This window comes from Pieris brassicae, chromosome 10, assembly GCF_905147105.1.
Source record: "Pieris brassicae chromosome 10, ilPieBrab1.1, whole genome shotgun sequence".
NCBI classification, from domain to species: Eukaryota; Metazoa; Arthropoda; class Insecta; order Lepidoptera; family Pieridae; genus Pieris; species Pieris brassicae.
Genome location: NC_059674.1, coordinates 12,033,489 through 12,052,665, shown reverse-complemented (window position 1 = coordinate 12,052,665; position 19,177 = coordinate 12,033,489). Strand labels below are relative to the sequence as shown.

Sequence of the window (19,177 nt, the reverse complement as noted above, 5' to 3'; positions counted from 1 at the left end):
TGCGGTTGAATATTTGACATTGATTTCTTAGTATTACGTCAATAGAGTATGATTTTGTGTGAAGTTTTAAATCATCTGAAAAGTTAACTTTTACCTTTAAGAAAAGTACATTCGTTAACCACAATAAATCATGACTTAAGTATTATAACAATTATACAAAATATTATAACAATTATGATATTAATTAAAAGGTTTGTTTTTTTAAATAAAATATATGCTCTATAAAAACAATTCTGAAAAATCCTAAAACTCATTTAAATAAAAATACTTTAACAGGATTTTATTTTTTATTATGTAAGTCAACGTTTCCTTTACTCCGTTATTCTATATAGCTCAAACAATGTAGTAAAACTTATAGGGTCTATATAATATGTTTACAAATCTAAAGAGGTAATTATGGCCTTCACAGAAGAGAAGATTTAAAAAAATATAACGAAACAAAACACTTTTCTATTGACATAAGTCAAATGTTATCCAAATTTTAGTCCGTTAAATAAAAAAATTACAAAAAACAGTAAGTACTTTATTTTTACGTTTGTTAATATAATTTAATTTTAATATAATATTTTTGTATTGTGTTACGAAACGTAGTGTGAAAATTGACCCAAATCAATAAGTTTGCATGTGTGAAAGAAGGATATGAATACTCTTTACCTATAACCGATATAACTGGTGTTTTTATTTCAAAAAAAGGTTACTTCAAACTTCCTTTGGAAAGTTTTAACATGCAGAGCTCAGAGCCATCGCTAACTAAAGTCTAAAAAAACTTTAGTACAAAAAATAGTTAAATCCTTAGGGAATAAGACAAAGGGTTGCAGGTAAGGGGAGGATGATGTTGTCGGGATAGGATAATGGATTATCTGCGTAACGCTTTTTTGCTCTTCACCGCGTTCATCACTTTTATCACTGGAATACATAGTTGCACACGAAAAGTCTACATTGCCTGCAGAAAACCAGCGCCCTGTGGAAAGTAATTGTAAGTTACTTTTAATATTTTTCTTATAATCCTTTAACTACCCATAGTACGGAAACTCACACCGATGAATTAATTGATGAACCGTGATTAAAAAATACATGACGAGTAGATACAATGTTTATTGACGGGTATTTCTGTTACCACCCGGCCCTAACAATACCTGTGTTGTTGAGACAAATTCAATACTCAAACATACATGTTATTTAACATTAAATTTCATGTCTTAGGAATAATATTGATTATGAAACTTTTCTAAATCCAAATAAAATAATATATTTACATTTTTTTTTCAGATTTATAATGGCTAAACTAAACTGGGTATTCTTTTACACTTTACTACTGGTTATATTCTCTATAATCGCTACCGGGAGTGCCTGTAAGAAGAAGATTCCTTGTACTGGTCGTGCGCCATGCCGGCGTGGACCTTTCAAAGATTAACACCCGCGTAAAAAATGTGACAGATGTATAATTCCGTAACCTGCTTAGCTGTGAAAAAGAAAATAATAATGAACTTTTTAAAAGGCCCTAAACATGCGTTAAAATCTTTACATTGAAAATCTTACCACTATTTATAAGTTGTAATTTATAAATAATACATTTGATAGAAAATAAACCACATATGTAACAAAAATTATACCAATATAAACTTGAAATATATAGACGTTTTATTGATTAAAGAGGAGATATGATTTGGGTCAAGTTCCACCTGTATGTTAGTTATTATGTACTTGTATTTGCTTACTAATAGATTTTTGGTTGCAGATTTTGGTGGAAAGACTCAAATCATTTCTCTTTGCAGGTGAAGCGGCATTTCCAATGTAGTGAAATACCGGTGAATATTAAATCAAGGTATCGTAGTTTTCCTAATTCTACTAAGGTACTGTACGTTCTAAATAGTTGGTTTATGTACTTTGTCAAGCAGTCAAAACGTAGTCTTTCATTATTGTGATGTATGGAGAGACAAACGAGGCATATATAATGTTAAAGTAATGATCGTTTTATCCTTTTAAAATACATATCACCCATCGTTACCTACAAAACTTGCACTGGGAATGAACTTTCAAAATTATCAGTAAAAAGTAAAATAAGCCACTTTAATAAGCCATACAATTTGCGCATTTTCTATCCTTACAGTATCTTAATGCAATAGAAAGCTTATTACTAATACAAAAATATAACTAAACATAATGCAATATGTCGTGAAAACACAAAACAGAAAAGCCAAAAACTTTTTGTAACAATTTACCGAGCAATGCGACCTTGGTAAATAAGTGTCCTTAATACAGTACAGATACACTGTATTGGGCCGACATCGTTGTGAAACACTTAGGTTGGGTGAGAATGTTTAATGGAGACAAAACGGTTTTTGTTTGTGATTGTAGCTTGTCCTGTGAATATATGACACGACACGGGGTGTGATATTATATCAGTTAGTCCACTTGTATAAAAAACGCACTGTTTTCTATTTCGTTTAACATTCTTGCTATTATTATTATTGCGCGATAAGTTAAAATAAAGATGAGTCTTAGGAAAAAATCAGTACTATGGTATACTCTGAATTATGGCGAACATCTTGTGCTTAGCCATTGAAGCAGCCTCCTAGACTGGTCGAGAGTCCTCCCTTTAAGTCGGAGAAAACAATGAACATATCCTACCCATACACAACTTTTTTAATTTAGAGTTGTGGCCGCATAAATAATGGCTTTAAAATGGTACTCTGGAGACGAGTAGCAGTCCTGGTTATCACGTTACTGCGTTTGGTTGTCGCGTGCAGCGGAAGAAAAAGAGTGACTTGTACCCCTGAAAATCCCCCGTGCAAACGGTGAAAGCGGTAAACTTTTGATTTTAAATAGCTGACCCGAACCAACCTACCTTTTTATATTTAGTATGACCAAAATGTAACTTTATATAAACTCCCTATTCCTCCTCTGGGTCTTGGCCTCATGCGTCTTTTTTATTAAGCAGGGTGCAAACGGTTCTAGCCCGTTATACCGCCCATGGACACTTCCGCTGGCAGAAGGGAAGGCAAATGCGTTGCCTAACTTGGTACATCTTTGAAGGACTGTAAGTCGAGTTGGTTGGAAAATACTTCAAGGAGCAGCTGGTTCCTAATATTAGTGGTGCGCCACAAGTGCCTTAAAAAACCAGTTATTTAACGACGGACGTTGAAGTGATACGAGGCATGTCGCATTCCTCGCGATATTTTCTATAATTTTTCGTTATTAATGTGCGTAATTAGCGCACACAGAAAACACCATTGATAAGAATCGGGGATTAAACCCACGATTAGGGTTTAGGCCTGCATTCTTAAACCGGTAATACCTAAAAGCAAACACTGGTCCAGTGTTACCACAGTAAAAAAAATATTTATGTACTTCATAAATACGTTTATGCTAGGGGAATGGAAACAGAATTATATCAAGAAGTGGTGGTTCTACTAGTGACTCTCTTACTTTCCTACCTGGAGTCCTGCTTCGCGTGTACCAGAGTTCGCTACAACGACTGTTCGGACACAAATGCTAAGTGCCGAAAGTGAATATAGGTGAGTCAGATAGACTTTAGAAATTAGGCAGACTGTATGAACACATTAAATAGAATTTAAATCTGTAGTCGAGCCTTGTTTCTTTAATTTATTTGATCTGTTTACGCTGCCTAAGTATAAAATATTCTGGAATAACTAGTGTAAATGCTGTGTTACCTAAAGAAATGAGATTTTAAATTTCAATTTAATTTCAGCAAACATGCCGTACGTTAGTGAATTTGTTCTGGTCTTAATTCATATCGCTCTCTGTGTTATGAACGCGGGAGAAGCATGCAACAGAGATAGAAAGCATTGCTGCCAGAGTGACTGCAGACCTTGTAATCAGTTTGGTGGTCCAAAGGCCAGGGGTACTTCGAAGGTAATGTACCTTATATAAATAATAGTAATGAACTGAGCGTCCTAACTCCTACATAGTGCGGTCTGAAGTTCTATAACTTCTTATTTCGCTATAGATTTCTTTATTATAAGTAACTTCTAATTGTAAATAATAATAGCCAAAAAACTTCCAACAAAACAATGTTTGTTTCATATTGGATCATACGAATAATAATTAATAAGTTAAGTTATATCAGTCTGGCTTTATGGTATAAGTGGTTCCTGGGCACAGTGAAAGGCTTAGGGCCTCTTTTACGATCTTCAAATATATACGTGTAGTAGTATAAGATTAGATACTTTCAATTGAGGATAAACGGCTACTAAAGAGTGCAAATAATAGTTGGTTTCTCATATGAATTTACGTGAAATTTTAACTGACCATTTATTCTAATATAATTAACACATTTCTCACAACAAGCCTCTCTTAAATTTCCGTTTGCGTTCGTAACAGTGACTGGTGAAATAGCAAAACATGTCGCCGAAGAAGTTATTGCTAATATTTCTAGTCCTTATAACGTGGACACTGGTGCTTTGCTGTAAACGCAAGAATGCAAAATCGCCGTGTCCCAAATATTGCATTCCTTGCAAGTATAAGGGGCCTATTATAGAAGTTTTATATCCAAAACAGGTAAATTCAAACATTCTCTATAATATTTATATGTAATAAATATTTATTTTTCGCCTGAGTGTTTTGAATAATTTGTATTTTAAACCTAAAAGCACTAGACTTTTGAGACGAAGCTTGCCAAGCAGACGTCCGGTAATGCGTGTCATCCCGAAGAAAGTATATTTTGCAACCGGGATTTTTTTTAAGTCCAGGTTTTAGTCAAAAATTGTCATCATCTAACTTTTCTAATTTTTTTACGATACGATGGTGCCACTCATTCTCCTCCTCTACACCAAGAACCTAGAAAAGTTCCGATGAATAATACATCGCGTTACGTGGTTCGAACTACGACTGTCTCGAACAAGCTTAGCAATTATTGTGACAAAAGATAGTTAGCTATATGTTAACTCTTTTTAAAATTTTGAAAACTATCCAATTCATACAATAAATGATTACATTGTAATTACATACGATTAATAATAAGATTGTATACATTTAATTACTTTGCCTTGTAATTTTACATGATCAATTTTTTTTTCAGGGAAACAAAACTATAATTTTATCACCGGTACAAGAGTAAATAAAAATTGTCCAGTAGGATTAACTCATCCTCACCTAACATAATATTTTATCTGTTTTACGTTATTGTACTATTTTATAAATGTTATTAGTTATAAATATACCAAATGCCGTTCTATAATGCATATGTGTTTTATTTCTATTGAAAACTTATTTAAAATTTATTATCAAACGAGATATTTAAACGGCACAATCTATAAATATATTGTAACGGAAGTGACGTCGCCAGTCACATTCTGCCAAGCCAAGCCACCATGTCTACCACCCCTCCAACCAACCGCAAATGCCCAGCCAGATGGAGAGGATGAGTCTATTTAAGCTATGCCAGCCATAATTTAATTTACTTTTTTTGGACGACGCAGTCAATAAAAACAAGTGTGCTGTCACTCTGTCATTTTATTTTCTCTGTTAATTATAATATGCATAATACATACAATTATTATTATTACAAGTACAAAAGAGAATTGTAATTAAGATGATTATTTATTAAACTATCTAATACTATTTATTGTCAAATCCGTTCCAACTATAATTGTAGCGGATAGGCACAAGGATGCTTTTGCTTGTCTCAAAACTTTGTTAATGAAACAGAAGTATTGTTAGAGAAAAGTAAAACGTTCATATATTAAATCAACATATAATTTACAAATATAACAGTGTCCCAAACGTTAGCTGAAAAGTCAAATTGTTTTAATAAAACAAATATTAACATAGTTCCAATATACTTTATTTACACAATCGAACCTTACTCCTATAATAATTGAATTAACCTAAAGAAATAATGTCTACTGTAGATTGGAATACAATATCAATACCAAACAAAATATGACCTATTTTAACGAATTATTTTACCTAGAACGTTATACTCTATAAAGTAAATCAGATTTAATATATTAATAAAATTATGATTTTAACATTTGTCAACTGATGACTAATTTCACATGGTTCTCGATATTGCAATTTTGAATCTAAATAAATTTAGAGACGAGTTTAAACCCGATGAAAATATAATTGCGTAATATAATTAATATATAAATGGCTCTAATCATATTAAATTATTTACATTAACAAAAATAGAAACCTTAATACATTACAATTAAGGCTTTTAAACAGAGAACAGTTTTTATCTTTTCTTTTTAAAAAAAAATTACACGAAATTATTAATTAATTGTATGTTATGAACACGCTTAAAAAATTAATAAAAATTTAGACTACTTTTTTAATAAAAAAATTGCCTCGACGAATGGCTTTTGGCGTGTTTACAATAAATTTGTTTTGGGCTAGGTGTTTTTTAATATGAATTAACATGAGTTTTAGACGTTTATGACCCTCTAATAAAAACTTATCAACGTATAAAAACCCCAATTCTCATAACAACGACCACACATATAATTGATCAGTTTTGGAAATATTATCTATATAGCACAAATAGCGGAAGGCCTAATTTTCTTCCTCTTCGTATTTTATCTTTAGAGCAACGCTAAGTAAAATTATGTAATTATCAGATTGCTAGTCCATTTAAAATAAAACTATAGAAACGCGAAAGCACTGACAATATCTAGTTACTTAACAAATTCGCGTTTATATTAGTGTTATTTTTGGTAAACGTAAACCAAATACATGTTTTAGAAATATACTAAATGTTATGAAATATATAAAGTAGGGAATTTATTCTTGGCTAATATGAAACTTCATTAACAGTCCAACGTATGCCGCACCGTCAACATTCGGAATTTATCCGAACACTTTATTGCAAACATTTTGAAATGTCCACGGTTTATTTATATTTCATACCGCTATAGAAGACTTCTGATTTCCTTATGTATGTGGCAGAGGTAGTCGACGTATGAGGAAGACCCATCCACGCCTCGATCTTCAACCAAGAAGTGTCGCAACACTGCCTCCAATTTGTCGTGCTGACGCATAACCGTTAACTGAAATAAAAATAGGAATTAATAACTGATACTATGGCGCGTTTCGCTTGATTGTGATTGGTTGTGTGGTTGCGGATATTATATTATGTCAAATTAAATAAGCATTTCTATTAATAAATGTCATTGTCACGTCAATGTGATTTGTGTCATATTAATAGATAACACAATGTTCACTCATAAACCTCGATAAAAAAATTAAAAACTAAACTAATTCTTAACATCACTGCCAGTTATCAAATCAAGGCCGTAGAATAGGCAAAATGAAACGGCAATATTCTGGTTAAAGGAGCTGTATCTTCTTTATATTTGAATAAATATATTTTCTATTACTAAAAAACATTTTGTATACGTATTCTGAGATATAAATATCTAAATATAAAAATAATCAATAGGCCACCATCAATGACCAATCACAATCAAACAATGGTGTCATAGTCAAACCCGTTGCATTATTAGATATTTATTGTTAGTTGGAATAAATTAGTTTTTGAAATATATATAAGATGGAATTAGATCGGGTTAAGGTTAGATCACAGAAGTTATCAGACAAATCCACCACCAAATAAATTTTTCTTCGCAAAGTGTTGAGCATACGGCATGCATGAAACTAGACAAATATGAAAGCGCACACAACCCGTCACAAACTTCATAAAGTCGATTTTATGACGTTTCCAGCGACAAACCAAAAATTGCAAAGAAATATTTTAAAAACAACAAATATTCCGTTTTCGTAATCTTCGAAAGTTATTTTTTCCACAATCCCGAATTCGGGTAAGCGACCAAAGAAAAAAAAACATCCCAAAACATTCAGATGCCAAATTCAACCTACATAATTTTCTGCACCATTTTGTGTGTGTTCATCAAAAACTCCACATAAGAGGGCGTACCATCGACACCAGTGTCTTCAAATAAAAATTTGCGGTATAACGCCTCGTTCTTGCCGTACTGGTGCACGACTTCAAGCTACGTGCGACAGAGATAGATATAAGAAACATGCACGTGCGAAAGAGAGATACCATGCACGTAACAAAATATATATGGTTACAATACTACATTCGTGCTATTCGAATTAAATGTGTTAGTAAAGGTTACAAATTATTAAAAAAAGATATAAATTTGGTTTAAAAATAGCAAAGATTACTTTGATTCTTTTGAATTAAAAATAGTTTAAATATTAAATATATTTTTACCGTTAAATTTTTGCATACAGTTTTATACATTAAAGATTATATCTACTAAGTGAAATGGCAAAGAAATTTTATAAAAACTATATCGTAATAATAAAAAAATCTATCAAAATCTAAAAATCCTCACCCTCATAGCAGTTCTCCTCTTATCCCTTGCATCTTCTAGCAAGGCTCTAACGGCTCTGTTCAGCTCATTATCTAGTTCTGGAAGCTCGCAGACCTGGGTATTCAGCTGGTGAGGAGATGGAGCACCGAAGACATCATTTACAAATTCCGGAGAGGCTTGTGATCCAACCCAGAGCAGCATATGGACGCCATTTTCTGGAAGAAATTGTCTCAAAATTATACGACAGTGTTCTTACACTTAGCAGCGTCAATGCCCTCTGGCATTGAGTGTCCATGGGCGGCGGTATCACTTAACATCAGATGAGCCTCCTGCCCGTTTGCCCCTTATTTTATAAAAAAAAAACATTGAAATGCAGAAGAAACAGGGTCGAGGATAGGACACCTAGCCCTGTGGGCCCCAAGCTTTCACAGGTTTAAGGTCGGAACACTCAATAGTAATTTCGATTAATTCAGTTTTTGTTTACTTCGTTTTCAAATCAAATTTCATTAGCGACAAAAAATCTTAAACCAACTTATACACGAGGTTCTATGTTTGTTATCATGTGACGAATAATATTCCATCAAACTTCGTAGAACTTCAAATTTCTACGAAAATTTTTTTTTACAAATTACTACTAAAAATCTTACTTTTATTCCTTAACAAGTAATTTTCAGACTCACTTCAGTGTGATTATTTCAAAGTCTTAACAATATTTCATCGGGAATCAAATCTATACCGGGTTGAAGTAGTAGGAATTTATCTTAAAATAAACTTACCAAGCAAATAGACTCCCTGATCGCTCATCTTATCGACAGATGCCCTAAGTGGCTGCGGCGTATTTGGAAGCGTATGAAGTGGAAGAAGACGCGGATACGTATATACTACGGACTGACATACGTCCGCTGTCAACGCACGGTACATTGCGCAGGAGCGGTCATCGCAGGTAATGTCTGGACCTGGAACATTTTTATTTTATTATAGCAAAAATTCTGGAAGATTTTTAACGATAGTTTATTATTTCATTTTTCGATAAAAATAACTATCATACAAATACAGGTGAGAAATTTATGTTTCCTATTATTTGGGAATAGATAATAAAATATTGGGCCCTTCTTGTATTCATTTAACTTTAAATAAAATATTTAATAAAAACAAAAAAAATTAAAAAAGTTTTCATAATATATTATAACAAAAATTGACCAAGTTTATGGTTAGATCGTAGCAATACATACCTCCAGAAATAGCGTCAGACCGTAATAAACCGCTGGTATACAAAGGCAGTAGTTTCATAGACTCCGGTAAGACTAATTGGGCCGCAGAAGATGGCGACGCACAGTGTCTTCTGTACGCGGCCAACGAACGCGCACAACGGGTTGTTAAACCTTCACGTACTGCGCGGGGTGGGGCGTCACGAAGGGCCCATACCGCTGAAACATTAATACGACGATAAGTTTATAAAGTGTTTAAGGAAGATTGGCAGCATTTAGACAACATTTTTTTTATTAATTATCGTTTATTACATAAATAGAAATATTATTTGTTAAGTACACGTATGAACTACGTACACGTAGTTCTAGTTTTTGAAGTTATCCTTCTTTTGGCGCATTAGGGAAAAATGATGAGAGTAAATTTATACGGTGCACACCGTCACAAAAAAAAGACACCCTAAAGTTAGCATAGTCAACATTTAATATAAAAAAAATGTCAATTTCTTTACTTATGTACAAATATTTTTTTGTGACATTTAAAATAACTTTATTATTTTTCTACAAACATAGAAGAAGATTAAAAATATATTTTTTTTAAGATTTTCATCTTGTTACACCAACGAAGTGTAACTTCTAACGCGTGTACATAAGTCCACACACATGTTTTAAAGATGAAGTAATCAATCAGTATTTTTTAAAAATCTTTCGCTTGTTTCTGTAAAATTCTTATGTTCCTGTGATAAAAATATACGAACGAACGATTTACTACTTATGAAAAAATGGGGTAAAAATAAATACCTTGTTTAGTAAGGAAATTGATCATCGTATCCAATTCAGCAGATCTATACACATCAGCGAGCTGGTGGGCCACATTGAGTGCTAAGTTTAGCACACGTAATCTTCTCTGCCCGGATCGATGCGTGTACAGCAACGCAGTTTGTATGTATACGCCATCTTCGCCCGTCAGTTTGTCGTCATGTTTTATTTCGACGCCTATCGCTTTGTCAGGGTCTGGCGGATCAAATATTTGGATAAGTCTTTTGATTTGTATCTGATAGTAAATATTAAAGGATTTAATTTTTTAAATCAACGTTCATATTGTTATATAATTTTTTACACGATATTTGTTAAGTCCTTTAAATAAAACTTATTTAACAGATATAAACGCGAAATTATTGCATTAATGTGCTGAGCGTCTTGCTGACCACGATTACTGTAATAAATTCAAAATGTCAGTGAATATACGTCAGTAAAGTTGTATTTAAATGTATTTGCGTTAACCAAGACGAACCTCCTGTCAAGTAATTAAATTTGCAGCTAAAAATATAACAGTTGAAATACTACTGCAATCAACTATTCAAAAGTATTTAATTATGTAAAGAGAATATTTTCCAACTGCTGACTTGTAGATTTTTAGTCTAAACTTGCTTGAGTAGTTTTCCTATTGCGCGACCAATAATGTCTTCTTTAATCCATTGGCCCAGGAGTCTGTTTGAAACTGTGATAATAAACACATTAATAATTAAAACATACCAATAGCAGCCAATTCGACATCAGTGGTGTTAGACATAAAGAAATGTCCGAAGAAGTCAGTAGCCCGTACGCCCGTGGACGTGCGTACACGCATCACGGCATCGTGAGCAGTGTTACGCGTCACTACGCGACGAACATCACGGCATAGACGACTGCCATCTGTCTCAGCCTAGAAATATATAGTTTATAAAGCAAAAGAGCGAACACGACGAAACATCAAGAAATCATTATCTATGGCAATGTGTAGTCTTTCTTTCTCTCTCCTTCCAAATATATTAAAGTATTAAAAAAAAGATAAAAAAGTTGTACTATACAAGTTTTAAATTACTTCTTTTAATTTTGTTTTAACAAATAGAAGACCTCCTGTTTAAATTAAGACATATTTTATGTAAAATTCTTAGATATATAGTCTTGTTGGTTTATCGCTCCGTCTCGAATGGAATTGTGGAATTATAAACTTACAGTGAAATAAGTGTATTTATGCACTTGTCCTCCCGTCAATCGCGGCAGTTGTCCGATAGTGGCCGTATCTACGTACGAGTTGTTAAATACGAACAGTTCGACGGACACGCCCGCAGCGGAGCACGCTTGACCTAGCTCGTTGTACGCTGTTGTTTGGGGACCTTGAACATAATTATTCAAACGTCAAACTCTAAAGAAAAGTAAAATAGGTACATACTTTCACATTTATAAATTAAGTTATATATTCTTAAATGACATTTACCATATAAGAAGAAATAAATAGACTAAATATAGAAAATATAATATACACTCAAATAGATCTTTGTAAAATCACCAACATTAAAAAATAATTATATACAATAAATCATGAATATACTAATATATTGTGTAGTAACTCAAATAACGTTTGCTTCAGAATAAATATAAAAAAACGTCAGCAAAAAATAATTTTGCAAATAAAATTAGGACTCACTCAAGATTTGCTTCTCCTTTTCTGTTCCAAGAAGTTTCCTATCTTCTCTGTTAATAAGTTTTCCGGGAGCATTATAAGTTGGAAGCGATGTGTGGAATACTAAGAGTTGACCACAGGTGTCTGCCGCCTTAAGGGCTTCTAACCCGGCCTAAAAAGTATTATTAACATTTTTGTACAATAAAGAGAATTAATTTCTTAACTATACATTTTATATTATCTACGTTTAGTCATAGCAAAATAATGTAGGGGCCGTTCGAGCAGATTTACTGCAATTTACCCCCTCCTCTTGTCAGCAAAAGTAAGCAAACCTCTCTCAAAATTAATATCTCTCAAAAATAATAGTATATAAACGTTATGCATAAATCCTCGAAAATGCATTTCGTTTTCAAGCATCGACAATGTGTGGGTAATTTGTGTAAAAAAATAATTACTGATGACGTAAACACAAAAAAACAAAATCAAAGACACCCCCCCCCCCCCCCCCCATACTGCTTACGTAATACTTGAACGGCCCTTATGGTCTGTGCGTCAAGTTTAAGTCAAGTACATAATCATTCTACTAATTAATATTAAAATTGTATATTAACAAATCATTGAATAAAAACATATACCCAAAATACAATTTATACAAATTGTGTAATAATAGCATTTATGTATGTTTGTTATTCCTAAATGTAGGTTAAAAGAAAAATTCAACATATATATAATATCCTCTGTAGTTATCTTACCTGAACAGCTGGCAACAAAATAATCTCAGTATTTTGGTTATCGGCAAATAATGTGGGTAATTGCTGGAGCAATGCCTCCAGAACTGGTCCCGACTCTTCAGCTTCTACGAGGAAGCCTTCCAGGATTGGCACAAACATGTCTCCGATGTCACCTACTGATAGCATTTGTGGTTGTGCAAGGGAACCCTAGAATATTTTAAGTTATAATAAAAAGTGTTGTAGACATACAGTGTCTTAAAATTATTTTTCATATTCGTTTTCCTAATAAAAAATTTTTTCAATTATATTTTGGGCCCAATTAGATTAACTTAGAGCAGTGTAGGCCTAGTGGCTTCAGCGTGCAACTCTCTGTAGGTTCTTTCCCCGGCTGTGCACCAATGGACTTTCTTTCTACGTGCGCATTTAACATTCGCTCGAACGGTGAAGAAAATCATGAGGAGACCGGCTTGCCTTAGACCCAAAAAGTCGGCGACATGCGTCAAGCATGAAGGCTGATCACCTACTTGCCTATTCGATTAACAAATGAACATGAAATTGATGCAAAAACCTGAGGCCTAGACCTAAAAAGGTCATTATTTTATTAGATTATCATAGCAATGTTGTCTTCTATTTTTATTCTATTCTATAAAAAAGCTTTTTTACAATTACCTATCAATGAAAAATGAAAATATGTATTTCCTTTAGGTTACTCTTTGAATAACTTCATATGTACTTATTGTTTCTACAATTATTTCAGTAAGTAAAATATCAGTCTCACCTTGATATTGTAGAAGTGTACGGTAGAACTGTATGTAATGAATCCTACTCGAGTCATACACTTTCCCGTTTGATCATCCTTTGGCATTGCCTGTAAAAGTAATTATTCAACGTCACATCATTTCTAGAATCCACAAAGAATAATCGGCCTTACTTTAAATATACGGCCTTATAAACGTGGCTAAAAGTATATAAGGAAGAAAATATATTTTTACTAAAAAAAAATTAAGATTAGTAATTTTTGATAAATATCTTCTGCAAATATATTTTACTGGTGCTATTGTTTATCTAGAGTGCTGTAACGACGTGTTCACCACTGGAATTATCTTTGCAATTAACAATAGCTCATACAGTAAAGTAGAATAACGTAAGAAACCCGTCATGCCTTAGACCCCAAAAAAGGCGATAGATGACACAGACGCCTGATCCACCTACTTACCTATTATGTAAAAAAGAATGATCACGAAGCAGATAAGGAATCTGAAGACCTAGTAGGTAGCCACATTTCGAAGGGAAACTTCTTTATCGGCGTTGGAAAAAAAATTACAGTCACATTTTTCGGACGTTCCTACCACGGTTGATTCTAAGATATTCGAAGCCATTAATAACAAAAATCTATAATAAAGATAACAATGATAGTAATAATTCTAATACAATTAATGAAATTCTGTATTAACCTTAGTATTAAAAAGGTAAAATTAAATAATTGTATTATTTGTATTCATGTCTATGATAATAAAAGCCTTTTGTTAAAGCTTTATCTAATATAACTTTATTTAACCAATTTCTGTAAAGTTGCATATAGTAGATCATTTTTCGAAAAATAAGGTCATAAAAAGGTTTTCCTTCTTACGTGTGTACACTGGGTACTAGTACACGCACACACTTTGATTGAAGCCAATCTATTATAACAGCAATACGGTCGGCTTGTGTAGGCGGTTTGTTTATTTACCTGAATAATATCCAGAATATTGTCACATATAGTGCGCAGAAGACCACTCTTCATAGAGTTATACGATACGTCTATTACAAATACTACTGCTGGTGGATTAGGCAGGGTGTTGTTCTGAAATAAATTATTAACAGATTTGAATAAAAATTAATTTAATTATTCATAAGACTTACTTACAAATTGAAAATGTCAACAGCAATATAGAAGAGAACGTTTTCAGGCTTGGATAGTGTGTATATATATATAAGGTAATGGTTGCTTAACATTACTCACCCTACAATATTCTTTAGTAGCGACAATTTCGTAGGCGCCGACACTTATTTCAGCCGGAAGTCTTCCGTACTGTTGCATTGTGTTTATGTATTGCGTATACTCCATTGGCACTGAAATATGTTTGCATTTATGAATTTTTTTAACAAAAACAATTAGTTCTTTTAGCTAAATTAATTTAATAAATAATATATAAATAAATCCTAATATAATGTAAATAAATAAATATGTAAATGTACTGATGGGAACTGGTAGGATTGATGTTAATATAAATAATTATTTAGGTACCTACATAAACTTTTTGATACTAAAGAAATAATTCATATTGTAAAGTATATTTTGAAATTAATAATTTGATATAATACCTAATACAAAACAATTACACACACGAGTCATAACAAATGATCAATTAGAAATAAAAAACTTGTATTGAATGATTGTCTTTAGGATTATTGAGTGTAACATACCCTCAGTAGTTGCTTTACAGAAGGCACACTTAAAATGCCTGCCTGCATCTATGAACTTCATATTGGGGCAGATATATGCTTTGCATCGACTGCATCTCACTGGGCCCATGTTAGGTGACCCTGTGAGGGCTGCAAAGTCAATTAATGGAGGCTCCTGTTCTGTACCCACTGTCTCTGCCATGGGGGCAATCTGAAGTCATATAAATATAGTAATTAATGAGATCATAAGACTTTTGTGTTAGCAAAATTATTTGAAGAACTATTTACAAACATCTTTCCTGTATTACTTTAAGAGATAAGGTTTCAGTTTTTGAACTGTTTTCTTGCTCGAAAACTCAAAGAAAAAAGAAAACAGGAACACACTATATAGTTACACATATGTATATCTGATTCATAATAAAATGATTAAAAAGTATTTTTAGTCTGAAATATTCACCATTTACAATGGACATTATTCTAAAGCTTTAGAGATTTCAAGATTGGTAAAAAAGGCAACTTAGTTCTGCTTTACATTGTCTTACATAGTACTTACAACAAGGCAGAAAGGAATGGATGTTTGTTTGAGAAGGTCAGTTGTCACAGGAACACTGTACAGGGAACTTCTTATGAATCTGGGACCTACACAGAGAAAAAAATCCTTTACTCCAATAGCAATACATTGAAAATCAAATAAACATATTTTAGATGAATTTGTCCTCATTTAAAATAGATAACCTGTAATAACAAATACTTATAAGTGTTTTTAACTTATGTTGCAATTTGCTACAATTACAAAAAAATATTTGAGATTTATTCAGTAGGATAATCAAAAATATTAGGACATAATAATAGAACTTACTAGCATTTCCTTTATCATCAACAATAAAGTCAGTGGTGACAAGTGGAGGCACTAAGCCTTTATCGTTGGTTACAAATACTCCACTGCGGTTATTTTGGTCATCTGACATCACTTGGATCTAATGATGTATTAATATTTAATTATTAAAAAGCTAATGACTTAATAATATAATTAAGAATCTATATAGATATTAAATACAATTGTTATTATAAACTATAAACATGTTTATAAAAAAATTAAATCCTAATAAATTATATACTATACATTTATGACACTAAAAGTAAAAGAAATTAAGTTTTTGCTTTTGAAAACAAATTAAAAATTATTTTAACAGCACATACTGGACTTGGCATCTGATCAGGATCAAGCCTTCTTTGTTGAGGTTGCTGGTATGGCTGCTGTCCATAACTTGGCTGTTGGGCTGGGAAAGGTGGTGGATATCCTGAACCTGCCTGATAATTTTGTTGAGGCATTGGCGGCATTCCTGAATTAGGTGTTGTTGCAAAATTAGCATTAGAATAACACCCATAACTATAATAAATAATATTAGAATCAAGTATCTAATTGCAAATACCACAAAGTATAATAATAAAATTACCTGGATATTGAGGGTTTTGTGGTGGTGCAGTGAACTGTCCCTGCTGATTCAATGGTGGTGGCATATGAGGCATACCAGGCATAGATTGGAACTGATTGTACTGTGATGAGGGGGGCATGCCAGACTGTGGTGGCATTCCTGGTTGTGGAGGTACACCTGGTTGAGAGGGCATCCCTGGTTGTGGAGGTATTCCGGGCTGTGGTGGCATTCCTTGTTGTGAATGCATGGTAGGCTGAGAAGGCATTCCTGCATGTGTTGGCATTCCTGGCTGTGGAGGCATTCCCTGCTGTGGAGGCAATCCCAGCTGTGGAGGCATTCCCGGCTGTGGAGGCATTCCCGGCTGTGGAGGCATTCCCGGCTGTGGAGGCATTCCTGGCCGTGGTGGCATTCCAGGTTGTGCAGCCGTGCCTGGTTGCTGAGACATTCCCGATCGTGGAGCCATGCCTGGTTGAGAATGCATGCCCATCTGTGGTGGCATTCCTGGCTGTGGTGGCATGCCTGGCTGGGGCGGTATTCCCTGCTGCGGTGGCATGCCCTGCTTCGGTGGCATGCCTGGCTGAGATGGCATCCCTGACTGAGGTGGCATACCTGGCTGCGATGGCACGCCCGGCTGCGGTGGCATGCCAGGTTGCAGTGGCATGCCTGGCTGCGGCGGCATGCCTGGCTGTGGTGGCATACCTGGCTGCGGTGGCATAGCTGGCTGCGGTGGCATGCCTGGCTGCTGTGGCAATCTTTGTTGAGGAGGCATGCTTGGTTGGGCAGGCACTGCTTGTTGAGGAGGCATGCCTGGTTGTGGGGGCACAGCTTGTTGAATAGGCAATCCCTGTTGTGGCATATGAGATTGTATACTTGTTTGTTGTAAAGGTTTCTGCATGCTAGGAGGTCCTTGAGTTTCAGCTCTCATTGAACCCTGACTTGATGGCGGCATGGAACTTGCTTGTGAAAAATGCTGATTAGGCATAGGACCTCTATTCTGTATATTTGATGGCATGTTTTGCCCTTGATCAGGTCTCATTTGGGGTTGGTTCAAACCTGGTTGACTATTCTGAGGACTCTGTCCATACTGAAGTGGCATTTGAGGATTTTGTTGCATCTGTGGCATCCCTGTTTGGCTCTGCATTCCAGGTTGTTGTTGCATGGGCTTTGGCATGTGCATAGATGTAGGTGGTTGATTGAACTGAGGGCCAGGAGTAGAAGATGGAGGAATTTGGGCCAGTGAAGGAGGGAATTGTTGAGGCATACTGGTGACTGGTGGCCGGCCAGGTTGCATTGATTTAACACCAGATGGCATTTGGTTAAAATTAGATGTAGGTGGAAAATTTGGAGGTAACTGACCTGGTGGCAGTTGGGATGGTGGTATAAAACCCTGTGGCCCATTTACATTCATATTTTGCATCTTGTTGGATATATCATTTTGGGAACTATTAGGTGGAATTTGATTATAATTATTAGAATTTTGAATGCCATTGTAATCTTGTGATGGAGGATAGTTTAGTGGATTATTTGGAGCATTATTATTTTGGCCTGGTGGTGGATATTGTGGATTCATCATTTTGTGTGATGATTATCTGTAACAATGTATATTATACATTATTTAATATTTCATGAGAATAATTATATATTAAATATTATACTACCTGAATATCTTTAATTGTATGCTTATAAATTACAAAATGACAGAAATATTTTTAAACCTTTATAGTGTATCTAGATGTCTATTTTTATTTGTATATTACCTATTAATAACTACAAATTGCAGTTTAAATGTAAAATAATGAGTTTGGACAGTTCTATATCTTATTAATAAAATAATTTAGTAGTTTTTAAAAATAATAACTAACTTTATAACATAAACGAATTATCACAGTCAGATCGGATTGGTAATCGCCATGAAGATTTCGTTTGGGAAGAATTCCAAAAATAATGCGACACATGAAATTTTCATAATATTTTGAGTTTACATTACATAAAAATAAGATTGTAACAAGTTTTATCTGCGAAAAAATTCTTACACGAAGGTTGACAGCTGGAGACCCTCTTTTAAAAATGTAATTTATAATTGGTACGTATTACAATAAAAAAAGATATATTATTTGTCAAATAGAAACATTTATAAAGTATTTACACTTACTTCAGTTTTATTATATTTTATCGTATTCACACACTAAAAATATAAACAACACAAGAAACTCCACTAATTTTCGGGCCACGTATCCTGACTGACAGTTTTGACAACTCACACCGCTTATGTGGAACTTTTGAAATTGCATGGCAAACGCTTGTAAAGGAACGTCTTTTAAGTAGTTATTGATGTGTAGTTGTGTGTAAACAAATATATTACAATTTTTAAATTACGTGGTATATGATTTTCAATATTTTTTATTTTTTAATATAGAATTCATATTAGAGTACTGAAATAAAATTACAAGAAGTCCTCTGAAAATGTTGAAAGGAACGTTATAATCTTTTAAAACAAAATATCTGTGCAATATGATTATAAATATTATGAACTAACCAACTACACAATTTTATTTAATAAACATAAACTACGAATAATAATGCTAAAATGATTCTAGTTATGAATTAA

General features: G+C 33.6%; 1 protein-coding gene and 1 long non-coding RNA gene across 5 annotated transcripts; one reads left to right on the top strand and one right to left on the bottom strand.

The window, feature by feature from the left end:
* The first annotated feature begins 422 nt into the window (after positions 1-422).
* On the top strand, positions 423-5,202 carry LOC123715241. Its single transcript, XR_006754407.1, has 7 exons — positions 423-514; positions 1,776-1,825; positions 2,656-2,807; positions 3,374-3,518; positions 3,713-3,876; positions 4,345-4,521; positions 5,042-5,202. It is a non-coding gene; the product is annotated as an uncharacterized LOC123715241 (long non-coding RNA).
* A 582-nt stretch (positions 5,203-5,784) lies between these two features.
* Positions 5,785-18,807, bottom strand: LOC123714931 (protein transport protein Sec24C). 4 transcript variants are annotated; one of them, XM_045669622.1, is made up of 19 exons: positions 18,722-18,807; positions 16,763-18,158; positions 16,591-16,726; positions 16,334-16,476; positions 15,993-16,110; positions 15,687-15,772; positions 15,155-15,344; positions 14,691-14,800; positions 14,418-14,531; positions 13,467-13,556; positions 12,710-12,895; positions 11,982-12,129; positions 11,510-11,670; positions 11,048-11,216; positions 10,313-10,525; positions 9,539-9,733; positions 9,083-9,262; positions 8,328-8,521; positions 5,785-7,013 (listed from the first exon to the last, which is right to left on the bottom strand). In XM_045669622.1, exons 2-19 carry the CDS (start codon positions 18,140-18,142, stop codon positions 6,876-6,878), a joined length of 3,951 nt encoding a protein of 1,316 aa, XP_045525578.1. In that variant the 5' UTR covers positions 18,143-18,158; positions 18,722-18,807; the 3' UTR covers positions 5,785-6,875. The 4 variants fall into 4 exon arrangements, with proteins under 4 accessions (XP_045525578.1, XP_045525575.1, XP_045525576.1 ...); XM_045669620.1 differs by adding an exon at positions 7,843-7,976 and having other exon boundaries at positions 6,874-7,013; positions 16,591-18,158; XM_045669619.1 differs by having other exon boundaries at positions 16,591-18,158.
* Between the last annotated feature and the right edge of the window lie 370 nt (positions 18,808-19,177).

Excerpts from the sequence above, each read along its gene's own strand:
- LOC123714931 (XM_045669619.1), bottom strand. The coding sequence starts at position 18,142 with ATGATGAATCCACAATATCCACCACCAGGCCAAAATAATAATGCTCCA. Across the intron at positions 14,532-14,690 it reads CTACTAAAGAATATTGTAGG|AACAACACCCTGCCTAATCC; the intron begins GTGAGTAATGTT and ends AATTTATTTCAG. Across the intron at positions 9,263-9,538 it reads GTCTGACGCTATTTCTGGAG|GTCCAGACATTACCTGCGAT; the intron begins GTATGTATTGCT and ends AAAATGTTCCAG.